The 16,303-nt window shown below is 46.4% G+C and overlaps 3 protein-coding genes and 1 pseudogene across 6 annotated transcripts in view; 2 read left to right on the plus strand and 2 right to left on the minus strand.

The window, feature by feature from the left end:
- LOC133361288 (interferon-induced protein 44-like) overlaps positions 1 to 9,640 on the minus strand; it is a 70,755-nt gene extending 61,115 nt beyond the window's left edge. For both annotated transcript variants that reach the window (XM_061580223.1, XM_061580224.1), the window contains exons 1-2: positions 9,412 to 9,640; positions 2,157 to 2,205 (exon numbers count right to left, since the gene is read on the minus strand). In XM_061580223.1, the coding sequence (XP_061436207.1) occupies positions 2,157 to 2,205; positions 9,412 to 9,415 (53 nt within the window). In that variant the 5' untranslated portion in view covers positions 9,416 to 9,640. The remainder of the gene's footprint in view (positions 1 to 2,156; positions 2,206 to 9,411) is intronic.
- LOC133361284 (zinc finger protein 239-like) overlaps positions 1 to 16,303 on the minus strand; it is an 807,570-nt gene that overhangs the window by 294,739 nt on the left and 496,528 nt on the right. The window lies entirely within an intron of this gene.
- LOC133361342 (oocyte zinc finger protein XlCOF6-like) overlaps positions 1 to 16,303 on the plus strand; it is a 276,931-nt pseudogene that overhangs the window by 188,385 nt on the left and 72,243 nt on the right.
- Positions 9,799 to 16,303, plus strand: part of LOC133361297 (uncharacterized) — a 45,659-nt gene continuing 39,154 nt past the window's right edge. For 2 of the 3 annotated variants that reach the window (XM_061580237.1, XM_061580240.1), the window contains exon 1: positions 9,799 to 9,897. The gene's annotated coding sequence lies outside the window, so the exon portion shown is untranslated. Of the gene's footprint in view, positions 9,898 to 15,613; positions 15,718 to 16,303 lie in introns of those variants that run through there. The other variant, XM_061580238.1, reaches the window with a different exon arrangement.

Genomic DNA, 16,303 nt, shown 5'->3' on the forward strand with positions numbered 1-16,303 from the left:
CTGGCAGTCGCACAACGCCAAGAACATCGCGGCCTTCGCCAGCACGGTGGTGGACCGGGTCGTGCGCGCCGAATCGGTGAGCACGCCGGTGGCGATCACCACCGTGGCAATCACCACGGTGCTTGTGCCGCAGCAACCGAACGGCTACGACTGCGGCGTCTACGCCCTGCTCAACATCATGCACCTTGTGCGCCATTACGACAACATCTTGGCCGTTCAAGGACCAGGTCAGGTGGATTGGCACGCGTGGTACACGCAGGAGGCGGCGTCACAGCACAGGCGCGACCTGCTGCAGCAGCTGCATGAACTTAAAGACCTACACCAATAAAACAACAATCATCATCAGATGCAATAGTAACAGCTACAACCTCCAACACGACTATGGTATCCAACACGGATCGCACGAATGCGCTGTCCAACCAAGTTCCTACCTGCCCACTCCGAAGGAACGTGTTCTAGGCCACCAAGTGTAACGACTTCGTGGAGAGCTGCTCTCCCATTGACAATCAATGGCTCAGGGCTTTGTATAAAACGAGAGCGCAAAGGAATTGGAGGGGAGTACTAGATCCCAACAATTACCTACACGGGAGTTGAGTGACACTGCCAGTACTAGATACAGTACGTTGTCACATTGTAGTGTATTTGTTTAGTCAGTACAATTAGGTCCTTGAAATAATAATAACTCCCTGTGTGGATCACAGTGGACATCTAGACTAGAGTGAAGACAAGATTATGGTAAGATGGATGCACAAGTCTTCATTGTCTTTTTTTGTGGGTCCGAAGATGGCTAAGACCAATCTAGGATTGACAGACACTGTTACAGCTCGGGCACCGCGTGTTTTTTAGTTGGACTTCGGGCCCCGGCTTGTTGATTCAGTCTGAAGCCACGCTGCTGTTTATGCCACTCCAGCTTTTCCTATACCTGTTGTCGTCATATGGTTTCAAATGCGAGGTATTTTCAGCAGCAGACTCCTACCCCACCCGGAACGATCCTGTGCAATATTCTTCCACGAGCTGTAGTTCATGTAGCACGTCGTGTCGGCATTGAGGATGTATTTGAAGGATATTTTCTTCCCTCTTTAGCTTTTTCCTTAATGGAGCCGAGTTAATAAAACTTGTTTCTGAAGTCAGCCCTCCAGACGTCATGGCCAGCTCAACAACGTGGATGTTCGATGATCATTGCCTCCATCTGTGTGGTGTTTGAAGATCTCTATCTTCTGACTGTATTCAAAATATTATCTGGAGGTGCTATGGATGTCCGCAGGTACAACAGAGCAGTGCGACTACACAAACTCCTGTACTAAGCTCTCATGCGAATGACATGGAATGGTGTCCTGTCCTGGTTGTAAGCAACTCACATGAACGACATGGTTTGCCTCGATGAGACACAAGCTGCTTTGTAGAAGGTCCTCGAGAACAGTTCATGTACATGCATCATGGAAATGTTTGAAATCTACCGCGAGTTCCTCAGAGGTAGAAACGGCAGCCTCTCGACCTTCTGGATGTCCTATTTGGAGATGGTTGAAATCTTGTTGGGGCTCAACTGAGCATCCAGAGAGGGAGACTGGACGCTACACTTGGCAAGCATTCGAGCAATGATCCCATGGATGAATTACGCACGCTACCTCCCCTACTTCTATGCCCAGATGTCTCAGCTGCCCATCACACATCCAGATGTGTACACACAGGACATAATTAGCCTGTAAATGTAATCAGATGATATTAGAAATACAGATATATACCTGGTGAAGACACAAGAAAGAGGAAAAAACAAGTATGGCAGTCACAGAGAAGAGGCGGTTGCGGTGGATGTTTGGTTTAACAAGGAAAGACAGGGTGAGAAATGAAGAATTGAGAGGAATAATCAAGGTGGTAGAAATCACAGAGAAGATGAGAGAAAAAAAAATGGTGTAGTTCGATCATGTGGAGAGACAACAGGAAAAGTATGTGGGTCAGAAGGTGCATGTAATGCAAGGAGAAGGAAAGAGATCTAGAGGAGGAAGGCAGAAGAAGAGGTAGAGAGACGATGTGGTGCGATCGGACCATAGTGGCCCGAGGAGCGGAAAGAGAGATGGTGCAGGAGAGGGCAGTGTGGACAAGGTTGGCAAGGACAGCGACCCCACATGAGTGGGACAAATGCGTGGAAGAAGATATACCTGGTTGAGAATTCCACATCACGCCAGGGCTTTTTCATTAGATTGTTTCCTGCAAAACAAATGAACAAGTGTACATAATTGTAAAGGAAAGGCACACTCGATACTATTGTAATAAAGGACTCCTTCTCGCGATGTTGGTCTCCGTCTGTCCTTTATTGATGTTCCTCTCCTCCGCACCCCGCTGGCCTCCTCTTCGGCCCAGCGTCGTCTCTCCTCGCGCCCCGCGCACTCTGCAGCCACCCCGCTGCTCCGTGTGCTCCCGCACACTCTGCAGCTACTCTGCTGCCTGTGCAACCTCGCACCCTCTGCTAGCCCTCTGCTAGCCCCGTGCAATCTCACACCCTCTGCTAGCCCTCCGCTAGCCCTGTGCAACCTTGCACCCTCTGCTAGCCCTCCGCTAGCCCCGTGCAACCTCGCACCCTCTGCTAGCCCTCCGCTAGCCCCGTGCAACCTCGCACCCTCTGCTAGCCCTCCGCTAGCCCTGTGCAACCTCGCACCCTCTGCTAGCCCTCCGCTAGCCCCGTGCAACCTCGCACCCTCTGCTAGCCCTCCGCTAGCCCCGTGCAACCTCGCACCCTCTGCTAGCCCTCCGCTAGCCCCGTGCTACTCGCACGGTCCCGCTAGCCACTCTGCTAGCCCCGTGCAACCTCTCACGCCCTGTACGCCCCGCACACTCCGCTCTCTATCTGCACACCGCTAGCTGGCGGTGTGCCAAGCCCTATTAACCTCGCGGCTGATGGCACGGCGGCCACCCGACGTGGTCTCGCCTCTTCACTCCCTCGACTGCCTAGATCTCTTCCGGGCTCCTTCCTATAACCTCTCTCCCACGTGACCCTGACTCCTCCCCCTCCCACGTGACCCTGACTCCTCCCTCTCGGATCGTCACATCCGGCCTTCCCATTTACGCTCGCATCTATATATATAAAATCGCAAATCTGTGTGTCTGTCTGTGTGTGTGTCTGTCTGTCTGTGTGTCGCCGGACCATACGCAGTTTCATTGGACGAAATGTAAGGGATTTGCGAGACACGATTGGTCCGTTTGGTTTTCCACGTCGGTTGCCCCTGGCAACGGGTAGCGACGCATTCTCTGTGGGGTGGACGCCATTCTTAATTCCCATTAAAAATATGCGCACGCATTAACACGCGACTCTGAGGTAAATTCATCAAAGTTTCACGCCCTCTTCACTCCCCCCCACCCCAATGTGTGCACTTACTATTATAGGGTCGGTAGATAATAAAATTATAGCGATTAGACAGTATTATTGTAGCGCGGGGGGGGGGGGGTAGCGGCCTCAGTACCCAGCCTCAGCCGGGTGGGCAATTTAGGCGAGGCCGGAGGCTCTGCACGGTACTAGGCCTCGACACCCCACCACACTATAGGCCGTACATATTACTGCACAGAGGCCGAGGAGATCGTGGCCGGGGGGGGGGGGGGGGGCAGGGGTAGCAGCCCATCTGTGTATATATGTAAGGTTATTAAGAAATATATTTTCGACCCGGGCAACGCCGTGTACTTCTACTAGTTACACTATAATGGAGCAAGTGGTAAGTTTGTTACTTTGTCTGTCTGGACATTTTTTTTTTTTGTATTTTTTTTTTTAGCACGCAACATGTGTGAAACATTAATATTCAACTAGCACGAACCCGTGGAACTTCTGCGAGGATCTGTCAGTCCCCGATTTACGAAGGGGTTCTGTTCCGAAGACATATGTAGTGGAGTAATGCGCACAGGGTTTGCCAACAGCAGTTGCATTATGTATGGGGTTGAAGACAGTGAGGTCAGCTCAGGATAAGCAGGTGCAGGCAGAGAGACGCCAGCAATTAGGGAAAGAGGCAGTGATTGGCTGTCTGCAAATGCAAACGCGGAGTAGGCACCACGGAGGCGAGAGATAGTGGAGATAAGGGGGAGAACACGTGCGTGAGGCGTGGGGAGGACGCTGGCTTAATGAAGGCATCTGGGGGCACTTAATGAGGAGGATTAAAGGGGAAGGTGTGAGGCAAAGGAGTGGAGTTGGTTGGAGTGAAGACAAGGGAGAATTCAAGGGAAGTCCGGGACCCCGCTCTCCAACCTCGTCCTCTCCAGCGGTGTTGGCTGATCCCCCGCTGGAAGCAAGGGCCAGGTTGGAAGAGTGAGGGTAGACAGGCTAGCGGAATCCTAATTGTGAGGGTGATGAGGCTAGCAGTGGAGAAGCTAGCGGAGTGTATAGCGAGAGACTAGCAGTGGAGAAGCTAGCGGAGTGTATAGTGAGAGACTAGCAGTAGAGAAGCTAGCGGAGTGTATAGTGAGAGACTAGCAATGGAGAAGCTAGCAGAGTGTATAGTGAGAGGCTAGTAGTGGAGAAGCTAGCGGCGTGTATAGCGAGAAGCTGGCATAGGGCAATGCAGCAGGCTAGCAAAGCGAGAGACGGCGAGCGGAGCGTAGCAGACGAGCAGTACAAGAGGAACAGTTGCGACAGAGATGCGTGGTCTTGAACGTGAGGAGTTCTGTACAAATAAAGTGACACAGGAGAAAATAAGAAGTTGGTCTCGATTTAAAGCTTTCGTGACTGCAGGGATTCATCTTCTTGTTTCTTTCGGTAAAGTCACGTAGAAGGGAAGTAATAAAATAATAAAAATAAAACATAATAAAACAATTCTCACGACGTTTCGGCTACAACGCAAGCAGCCGTCTTCAGGTGAAGAATGAGACACTACCAAACTAGGAGCTTATATATAAGCTGCATTGGGGGTTGAAGAGCGCCTTAACAGAAAGAATGTGCATGTGAAGAGGGATTTAGCATATTCATGGAAAATGCGTAGGCGTTGGGCGGGGGGGTGTCAAAGTCATATTATGCCCATGCATTATGCAGGATCAGCAGCAACCAAGGGGGGTGCAGGGATTAGCAGTAACAAAGGAAAGGAATGTTACTGCTAATCCCTGCACCCCCCTTGGTTGCTGCTGATCCTGCATAATGCATGGGCATAATATGACTTTGACACCCCCCCGCCCAACGCCTACGCATTTTCCATGAATATGCTAAATCCCTCTTCACATGCACATTCTTTCTGTTAAGGCGCTCTTCAACCCCCAATGCAGCTTATATATAAGCTCCTAGTTTGGTAGTGTCTCATTCTTCACCTGAAGACGGCTGCTTGCGTTGTAGCCGAAACGTCGTGAGAATTGTTTTATTATGTTTTATTTTTATTATTTTATTACTTCCCTTCTACGTGACTTTACCGAAAGAAACAAGAAGAAGAAGTTGGTCGTGTGAAATAACGCCACTACACATACGCACACTTTCGCAAGTGCACACAAAGACAAAGATCCCCTGTACAGCCTTAACATATTGTTGGAGAAAATGCTGGGTGGGCAGCACCACGCTTGACCGCCTTTGTCTCCCTAGTGGTGATGTTTATACACTGTACCAGGTACTTATTTGAGGCTGAGTCGACCTCGGGGAGGCCCAGGACCGGTTCAGATACACTGAAAGAAAAAAGTATTTGATCCCCTGCTGATTTTGTACATTTGCCCACTGACAAAGAAATGATCAGTCTATAATTTTAATAGTAGGTTATTTGAACAGTGAGAGACAGAATAACAACAAAAAAATCCAGAAAAACGCATGTAAAAATTTGTATGAATTGATTGGCATTTTAATGAGGGAAATAAGTATTTGACCCCTCTGCAAAACATGACTTAGTACTTGGTGGCAAAACCCTTGTAGGCAATCACAGAGGTCAGACTTTCTTGTAGTTGGCCACCAGGTTTGCACACATCTCAGGAGGGATTTTGTCCCACTCCTCTTTGCAGATCTTCTCCAAGTCATTAAAGTTTCGAGGCTGACGTTTGGCAACTCGAACATTCAGCTCCCTCCACATATTTTCTATGGGATTAAGGTCTGGAGACTGGCTAGGCCACTCCAGGACCTTAATGTGCTTCTTCTTGAGCCACTCCTTTGTTGCCTTGGCCGTGTGTTTTGGGTCATTGTCATGCTGGAATACCCATCCACGACCCATTTTTAATGCCCTGGCTGAGGGAAGGAGGTTCTCACCCTAGATTTGACGGTACATGGCCCCGTCCATTGTCCCTTTGATGCAGTGAAGTTGTCCTGTCCCCTTAGCAGAAAAACACCCCCAAAGCATAATGTTTCCACCTCCATGTTCGACGGTGGGGATGGTGTTCTTGGGGTCATAGGCAGCATTCCTCCTCCAAACGCGGCGAGTTGAGTTGATGCCAAAGAGCTTCATCTTGGTCTCATCTGACCACAACAGTTTCACCCAGTTGTCCTCTGTATCATTCAGATGTTCATTGGCAAACTTCAGATGGGCATGTATATGTGCTTTATTGAGCAGGGGGATCTTGCGGGCGCTGCAGGATTTCAGTCCTTCACGGCATAGTGTGTTTACCAACTGTTTTCTTGGTGACTATGGTCCCAGCTGCCTTGAGATCATTGACAAAATTCTCCCATGTAGTTCTGGGCTGATTCCTCACCGTTCTCATGATCGTTGCAACTCCACGATGTGAGATCTTGCATGGAACCCCAGGCCGAGGGAGATTGACAGTTCTTTTGTGTTTCTTCCATTTGAGAATAATCACACCAACTGTTGTCACCTTCTCACTAAGCTGCTTGGCGATGGTCTTGTAGCCCATTCCAGCCTTGTGTAGGTCTACAATCTTGTCCCTGACATCCTTGGAGAGCTCTTTGGTCTTGGCCATGGTGGAGAATTTGGAATCTGATTGATTGATTTCTTCTGTGAACAGGTGTCTTTTATACAGGTAACAGGCTGAGATTAGGAGAACTCCCTTTAAGAGTGTGCTCCTAATCTCGGCTCGTTACCTGTATAAAAGACACATGGGAGCCAGAAATCTTTCTGATTGAGAGGGGGTCAAATACTTATTTCCCTCATTAAAATGCAAATCAATTTATAACATTTTTGACGTGCGTTTTTCTGGATGTTTTTGTTGTTATTCTGTCTCTCACTGTTCAAATAAACCTACCATTAAAATTATAGACTGATCATTTCTTTGTCAGTGGGAAAACGTACAAAATCAGCAGGGGATCAAATACTTTTTTCCCTCACTGTAATCGTCACCAGTATTAGGCATGAGGGGAAATCGAACTCGGGTCACGGGGTTTGTAACACCAGTGTAGCGCTAACCCGATACACTACCAATCCTGACACATACAAAGATCACCATCACCGATTGGAAGTTGTAGCCGTGGAGTCCCCGATGGTACAAAATACCCAGGTAAGTGCTTAGTTTTGGTGGGGCTGATGGTAGTGGCACACTCCAGTTTTAGTAGGAGCGCCTCCAACTCCTCCTCTGAGTGAACAGCAATCACCAGATCGTCAGCATACGTAACATGGTTGACCAATAGGGTGCCATCCCTTGACTGCACCTATGCATCGATCCGCTTCCCAATGTATTTGTACCAGATGGAAATTTCTCTGGTACAGCCATCAAAGCCTTCACGAAGTACGTGGTCGAAAAATATGTTTAATAATGTGGTAGTCAGAGGACATCCCTGTCGCACCCCAAGGTGAACAGGGAATGGCGACGACTCCCGGCCATGTAGTTTGACCTGGGCCCGCTCACCATCATGAAGGTCCTTAATGATCGCGAGCAGAGGGTCAGGGACTCTGAACCGACAAAGAACAACCCAGAGCCCAGGCCTACTGATGATATCATATGCCTTATTGACCAGGTCAATAAAACATACATACACACATACACACACGTGCTTGTACACACTCCCAGCGGTGACGTGAGGACTCACTACAGGTGGAGGATCGCTCCACCAAACCAAATAGTCCGGCAGTTCGTTTCACAAGTGCGAGTAGGCTTTTCCAAGTTGTATTGAAACATAATGAAGGTTTTTTTTTTATTACACGCTTTTATTTAACTCAATCTGTCTGTTGTTGTTGTCGTATCCTCAAATCTTGTAACTGAATTTTAACCCACTTTCTAATGTGGTATCGACTGCAAACTTGGTATACTTATGTCATACTGATGACAATACTATATTATATAAAACAAAAGACATGATTCCTTGTAAAAGGTTTCAGTTTGGTGTTTTAACATCTTAACACCTGTTTTGTTGCCAGAAAAAGGGGGGAAACATATTCAAAGTGTCTTTAACTCTCTGGGTCTTTTATTATGCAGTCTTTACTAAACATCAAGACTCAACGTTGACCGCACCAGTACCAAGATGCGAATATGAGACGAGTGTGATGCGTCACCTGTTGGCTCAAAACTGAACTTCGGTTCCTGTGAGCTCCACCTCATCCATCAGAGCAACACTGCTGTTAGAATCCTCGGGTTTAAACTTCGCTACCCCTTCATAAACAAGCCCGTAGTTCAGATTTATTTCGTATTAGTTAATAAAGCCTGTCTTCACCAGGCAAGAGTGTTGAATACATCTAAATATAAACCTGATATATATATTTTTTTAAAATCTACGATCAGACATTAACAAATGCTCCAGAAAAAATACACAAACATTGCTTAAGACTCGATATAACTTCTTATATTTAAAGACGTACCCATTGGAAGCCGCTCCATTTAAAGATCCCGTTCTTTTTTTAAAAATATAGTTAACTTAATACTCCATGAAGGAAAGCTCTCCTATATTCTACCATCTTCGAATTATTTAGATTTTGAACATAATGACATGCGGATTTCTTTTCGCTCACAACCGCTGCTTGAATCTGAATGATCTCAAAACATTCAAAGATAGAACCCCAATGCGTCTTGCTTTAATTTTACTTTAACTTTAGCGCTCTATCAAACAAAAAAACGCAATCTTACATTTTGAACGGTTTTTGTATGGCACCAGGCACAACTGTGTTCATGGAGCACTTAAAATCGAGATTTGAAGGCCTTAAAATGAAAAATCCCTTAATTTCAGATGTTCCCTGTTGTTTGTTTTCTAAAAGATATCTATGTACCGAACTTCATTTTTTTACCCTGTTGGAAGTTCCTTAGAGATTTGTTGAGACATACAGATTGAGGTATTTATTTCTATAGATAATGCTGGCAAGTCGATAAATGTTCATGCTTTTTGTTAACATTAATTTTGTTTTAGTCACTTAATGCTTTTAAGATTTGAAAAAATGTATTTTATGTTTATTTCGTTGTGAACTTTAAAATATAGGACACGTGATACAAATATTTGCATGTCATTAAAAGTGAGTGATTACTTTGGAAAACGATATATAAACAATCACAATCTGCTATGTGCTATATAACTTAAAAATAAAACAAGACCCTTACCCATTGCTAAAATGCAGTCTGATCCTTGCAGAGTCCGTATTGAGCTTCAAGTAAGAATATAAAATAGACTGCTACCTTTGAACCAGTTTATGGAAAAGTAATAGAATTGTAGACTTGTTGTCAACGTAGGAATACAAATGAGGTGATTCGGTTACTACTAAGATGCTGCAGCCAATTCTAGCGTCAGAAATAGCGGACACTTGGTGAAGCTGTTGCAACCAGCTGCGTATTCTCCTTTGCGGGGATGTACCATGTGGGGTGGGGTAGGCAGGAGGGTCATACCATGTCCAGTTGTAAAAACGGGTGGTCTGGCGAATGGACTGTGGTGAGCGGACAAGCGAACATTACCTGCATTGGTGGCAGCGCTATAAGCCGCGTGGAGGTGCCTGAGAATGAAGTTGGTGAAGGTATAAAACGTGGTACCAAATACATTGGGCTGTGTGAGTGCTTTTTTAAACGCCTAATAAGTACTAATCAAAATAACAGGTTTGTTTTTCCATTTAACATTTACACATTTCCATCTGTAACAATTCTGATACATCACCTACTTCCTCGCTATGATACTGATCTTTAGTGGAGGCACTAAGCCACGTAACTTACTCTAAAATAGAACGTCAGCTCTTTCAGATAACACGCGCATCAGCAATTACAGGAAAAAAATGCTGTAAAATTAAAAGATACTGTAAAAATGTGTCATGCATGAATTCAGACTACTGTATCTTCCGACTACTTGGAAATCATCCGACTAATTTTAATCTTTTAACATTATCAGTACATTTACTTTACATTTTCACGATTAAAGTACCAATTTTAGCAGTCCAATTACCCTGTTTATGACCAGAAATGAATAAAACTTTGTTGTTTTTAACGACCCTCTAGGGGGATAGTTACTTTTGAAACTTTATTTCACATTACAAGTATTATTGTCTAACGGTTAAACTTACGAACTTACTAACAGCTTAGTACAGTTCGCGAATTCCTGAACCACTAACAACACTCCCGTCATTAAAAAGCTGTTTCTGTAGATACTGCCACTTGCTGAAGTTGTGGTTTATGCATGTGTAGTCACAGTTTTTTGTTGTTGTAGCTGTTGCTGTCATCGTTATTGGTGAAATAGCAACGAGGTGGTACTGGGCAGGATGGCAAAGCGAGCAAGGCCAAAATAAACGTTAATGAGAATAAATAACATAAATCGTTTGTAAAAATGACAGTCATTTCACGGAAAAAAATCATTATCGTGTATAACAATTGCACGAAGCCGCCCAGTCGCTGCCATTACCGGCGCTTCCGTGACACCACGATCCATCTCGCTCTTGCACACCAGCTCACATCGTCGCCCCTTCTCTTCCCGACGGTCATCCTCTTGGCAGCTTTGCTCCAAGAAACATTAAACGATTGCGGTTAGGCCACGTGAAATATTCAAACGTATCCCTGCAAAAAGAGAGGCTGGAATTCCTCTGGACCGATACCGCCCCCTGGATCTCGAATATAGGAGATGTGATGGCCTTGTGCTGGCTCCATTCACCATGAGGAGGTAACATAGTCCTCTATTCGGCGCACGAAACTGCTAAACAAGAGGTTGTATTGTGAGGAGAAACTGCAAAGCAAGTGGTTGTATTGTGAGGAGCTCAAATTCGAGGCTGCATTGGCTGGGTCATGTAACCTACTTGCCCAGCCACTTCTGTTTGACCAGATAGAGATGAACTGGATGCAGCACGGGCTAGCGAAGAGATGGGCTGATGGAGTGCAGGATATTGTAAAGTTACGTGGACTGGCCAAAGTCTAGTAGCAGGGGTGTCAAGATCGGCCTCTATGGTGGAGGCTCGTGAAGGACGCTTACTGTGCAGTGCAGATAGTCGCCCTCCAAACACAGCAGAGGAGCAACGCTCACAACGAGTGAAGCACTAGACATTTCAATGGAGCAGGTTGGCACAGCTGGTGCAACTGCCACTCGTCTCATTCCTTCAACCCATAGCATCTCGGTCTGTCCCTGTGACCTGCCATTCTTTAACACTTCACGTGGGCTCAAGTGCACTAAACCAGGGGCGGTTTCTTCATTAGGGCGATTGGGCGACGCACCACCAATGTCATTGAACCACAGAGTCACGCTAGCCGTCACTGTGCCTCTGGATATAGTCCAATCAGCGTCATGTCACGTTCTGTGGAGTACCGCCTCTTTTTGGGCGATTTCACTCCGGCTGAGAATCGCCCCGAGTGGCCCCATAGACTTACATTGAAAGATGTTTTTTTTCGAACGGCGGGTGCTCCAATGCATTCTCTATGGCTTCCGGGAGGGCTTGCACTAACGTGCTTACGTCATCATACGTGCTAACGTCATCATACGTAAGCACGTTTCATCCAACAATATAATTTATCGCCACCTAGTGGAATCTTTAATAAAATAAACTTGAGTGGTTTGTTTTAATAGTGAGTATAGAAGCAAACAAGATGTATTGTAAGAGTCACTTTATTTTTCATTAATATTAAAGAAGTGAAGTTGCCTTTACATGCTTAAGCTGTTAATTTATCCATTGCATGGGTGGACCTTATCCTTATCAATCATCCAGACATTTGCCCCCCCTGAGAGATTTTGCAGGAGCCGCCACTGCACTAAACGAAAGACAAGCGCCGTGGTGACAAGACCGCCACGTAGTTGTGAATGGCTGCTGTTGTAAAGTATGCCGTGTGCCGAACAAGGCAAGTTGTCGGCTATAAAAAAAGACATTCCTACGTGATCACAGCTCTTTGCATAGATTTACATTCTTGGTAAAACAATGCATTCAGAAGATTGCCTAACTTGTTCCACACATTAAAGAAAACGCATCCCTACAATGAGGGAAAAAAGTATTTGATCCCCTGCTGATTTACGTTCGTTTGCCCACTGACAAAGAAATAATCAGTCTATAATTTTAATGTTAGGTTTATTTGAACAGTGAGAGACAGAATAACAACAACAAAATCCAGAAAAACGCATGTCAAAAATATTATAAATTGATTAGCATTTTAATGAGGGAAATAAGTATTTGACCCCTCTGCAACACATAACTTAGTACTTGGTGGCAAAACCCTTGTTGGCAATCACAGAGGTCAGACGTTTCTTGTAGTTGGCCACCAGGCTTGCACACATCTCAGGAGGGATTTTGTCCCACTCCTCTTTGCAGATCTTCTCCAAGTCATTAAAGTTTCGAGGCTGACGTTTGGCAACTCGAACCTTCAGCTCCCTCCACATATGTTCTAATGGATTAAGGTCTGGAGACTGGCTAGGCCACTCCAGGACCTTAATGTGCTTCTTCTTGAGCCACTCCTTTGTTGCCTTGGCCGTATGTTTTGGGTCATTGTCATGCTGGAATACCCATCCACGACCCATTTTCAATGCCCTGGCTGAGGGAAGGAGGTCCCTTTGATGCAGTGAAGTTGCCCTGTCCGCTTAGCAGAAAAACACCCCAAAGAATAATGTTTCCACCTCCATGTTTGACGGTAGGGATGGTGTTCTTGGGGCCATAGGCAGCATTCCTCCTCCTCCAAACACGGCGAGTTGAGTTGATGCCAAATATATCTATTTTGTTCTCATCTGACCACAACACTTTCACCCAGTTGTCTTCTGAATAATTCAGATGTTCATTGGCAAACTTCAGATGGGCATGTATATGTGCTTTCTTGAGCAGGGGGACCTTGCGGGCGCCGCAGGATTTCAGTGATTCACGGCGTAGTGTGTTACTAACTGTTTTCTTGGTGACTATGGTCCCAGCTGCCTTGAGATCATTGGCAAGATCCTCCCGTGTAGTTCTGGGCTGATTCCTCACCGTTCTCATGATCATTGCAACTCCACGAGGTGAGATCTTGCATGGAGCCCCAGGCCGAGGGAGATTGACAGTTCTTTTGTGTTTCTTCCAGTTTCGAATAATCGCACCAACTGTTGTCACCTTCTCACCAAGCTGCTTGGCGATGGTCTTGTAGCCAATTCCAGCCTTGTGTAAGTCTACAATCTTGTCGCTGACATCCTTGGAGAGCGATTTGGTCTTGGCCATGGTGGAGAGTTTGGAATCTGATTGATTGATGGCTTCTGTGAACAGGTGTCTTTTATACAGGTAACAAGCTGAGATTAGGAACTCTCCCTTTAAGAGTGTGCTCCTAATCTCAGCTCATTACCTGTATAAAAGACACCTGGGAGCCAGAAATCTTTCTGATTGAGAGGGGGTCAAATACCTATTTCCCTCATTAAAATGCAAATCAATTTATAACATCTTTGACAAGCGTTTTTCTGGATTTTGTTGTTGATATTCTGTCTCTCACTGTTCAAATAAACCTACCATTAAAATTATAGACTGATCATTTCTTTGTCAGTGGGAAAACGTACAAAATCAGCAGGGGATCAAATACTTTGTTCCCTCACTGTATCTATCTGAGTGCGTGACTTGTTGACTTTACGTGGTGGCTCAAGGTCATTCATAGGCAGGAAACTGATTTGTGTGAATCACAACAGCACGGAGCCGACTGTCCTCGTTGATGTGATCCCTTAGGCTACTGCGGCACCAGGCAATGCCAATTTAGCTCCATCTCCCCGATGGTCATATTTTTAATCTGTAGGATATCACCATATGTCCTCTTCATTGAAAATGAATTTGGGTCTCCCATTTTTTTCTCCCATGTTTCAAATTCCTGTAATCTATATTTTTGTTGATGTATCTTGATTAATTCCCTCCAATTTCCTTTTCACCCAATTCAGTTATGCAATGGTTCCTATAACACACGGTCACAACTGAAGGCACTGAGGTGGTTGTCATGAACACAGCAGAGTGTCCCTACCTACGGCAGTGCTTACAAATATGGGCCAGCTTTGGGTAGGGCACGATATGGCTAGAACAGACGATCCTTGCTCAAGGACACGAACTAAATGAACGTGCCTGAGATAACATTCACAGCGGAGATGGATTCCTGAAATACGCTTGTGTAGCTGGAGCGTGGTTTCTTACATATTAAAAGGACCTCGGATGCGGTAAGTATTGCGCAACTTTATGGTTTATTCAAAGATAACGTGCCACCACAGAGAGACAATACTTATAGAGGCTTCACTCCAGAATGTGCGCCGAGCTCTCTCTCGGGCCCCTCATGTGTCCTGTACCCCCTTTCGAGCAGGTTCTCCTCTTTGTTCCAATCCCATTTCTTCGTTCCCAACGGTTATCAACCTTTCCTTATGAATTATTTTCATCTTCCAGTCTTTTCCTTTTGTACCAATCTAATTTGAATGCTCCGATGCCTTCCAATCAAATTGGTGTGCGGCGTCACCCACCAAGTCTGTTGTCAATGGCTTGTCACCGACCAAGTCTGTTGTCGCTACTTTTAAACTTGGCAAGCTTGTGAGTCGTTACAACTTCTGGCAGGCTACGCGACACACAAACATAGGGTTGACCGCCAGGCCTAACCCTTACACATGTAAGGAACGTGAGGGACAATAGTGGGTGTTATGGAAGCCCTCATCCTGCACAAGAATGGACATTTCTGATCCTGAAAACAGACCGGTATACTGACAGGTGCGTGTGTTCTGTATAGGTGTGTATTTCAATATATTAGTTTTTAGATTGGTCTGTATAGGTATATCTGCATATGTGTGTGTATGTATATATATGTGTGAGTGTTCACAGGGAAACGGTAGTGTAGCGGTTAGTGCACGTGAGCTACGAAATTGGCAACCTGATTTATATTCCCGCACACGTCCGACACCAGTGACAATTATCTGAACCGGTCCTGGGCCACCCCTAGGTCGACTCAACCTCAAATCAGTACCTGATGCGGTGTAAACATCGCCACTAGAGAGACAAAGGCGGTCGGGCGCGGTGTCGTACACCCACGCCCTCGTGTGCCGTTACAGCCTTCATAGGTCATCGCTAACAGCACTTGCCCTAACAGTCTGTTGTAGGCAATACAGGGGATCTTTGTCTGTTGTGTGAGTGTACCAATGTGCACTTATCTTAGAGGTCCAAACGAGGGCAGTTGGTTGGCTATAAAAGGTAAAGACAGAAGATCAAAGTTCATTGTTGCGATTTAACAATGTCAACCAAACCATGTCACGCGATGTGACGTCAACTTGAGCAGGGTGGGGGAATTGGGGAGGGTGGCGCCACCAGAGACTTTGACGGGCCACAGTAGCCCCCACCTCTGCCAAGCCCTCGTGCGCTATCATTGCTACTCTCCACTAGTAACTCCCCCGGAACCTTGTCGCGCGGCCGACGACCAGGCCTGGTGGTGTCGACGGAGCCACCCCCGGCACGTGTCCATCTCTTCTTCAGCGTCCTCTTCCCCTGTATGGTAGGACAGCCCTTCCTCTGAGCGCACAGGGGCTGCTTGTCTTGTGGCCAGGAGCTGAATGGCAGCGTTGGGGTAAGCTTAAGGTGGAGGGGCAGCCATGAGCCGCACTTGCCCTGAGCAGAAACCTCCTGATGTAGTGACAGAACAGCGGATGCGGGCCCATGTCCTTGACACCAGGACCTAACGTGGAGCTGATCTGCCCACTGACCATCGACTTGTCATCTCTCAGATACACTTTCCATTATTCTACTCCGGTTGTGGGTGTACATCCAGGACCCCATTCAAACCCACAGTGGCCTGGTGTGAGCTAGCTGATGAATGTTGCAAGCGATAATTTCATCATCACTTGCAGCTGGGGTTGGTATCGTCCTTCACTGCGTCTAATGCTGAGGGGGAAATTTTCAAGGTTTAGGACTGTGGCTCATGCAGCTGCAATGGCTGCTTTTGGTGCACAGTCCAAACCTCCCCTGAGACCCTGCCTGACAGGCGAAGTGTTTCTGGCTAGCTGATAAAAAGTGACAGGCCCAGTCTCACGGTCGACAGCATCCCACGTCAGAGAATGTGGAGGCTTGCCACAGCCTTCGGT

The sequence above is a fragment of the Lethenteron reissneri genome, chromosome 72 (genome assembly GCF_015708825.2).
Source record: "Lethenteron reissneri isolate LAM-NWPU_2019-01 chromosome 72, ASM1570882v1, whole genome shotgun sequence".
NCBI lineage: Eukaryota > Metazoa > Chordata > Hyperoartia > Petromyzontiformes > Petromyzontidae > Lethenteron > Lethenteron reissneri.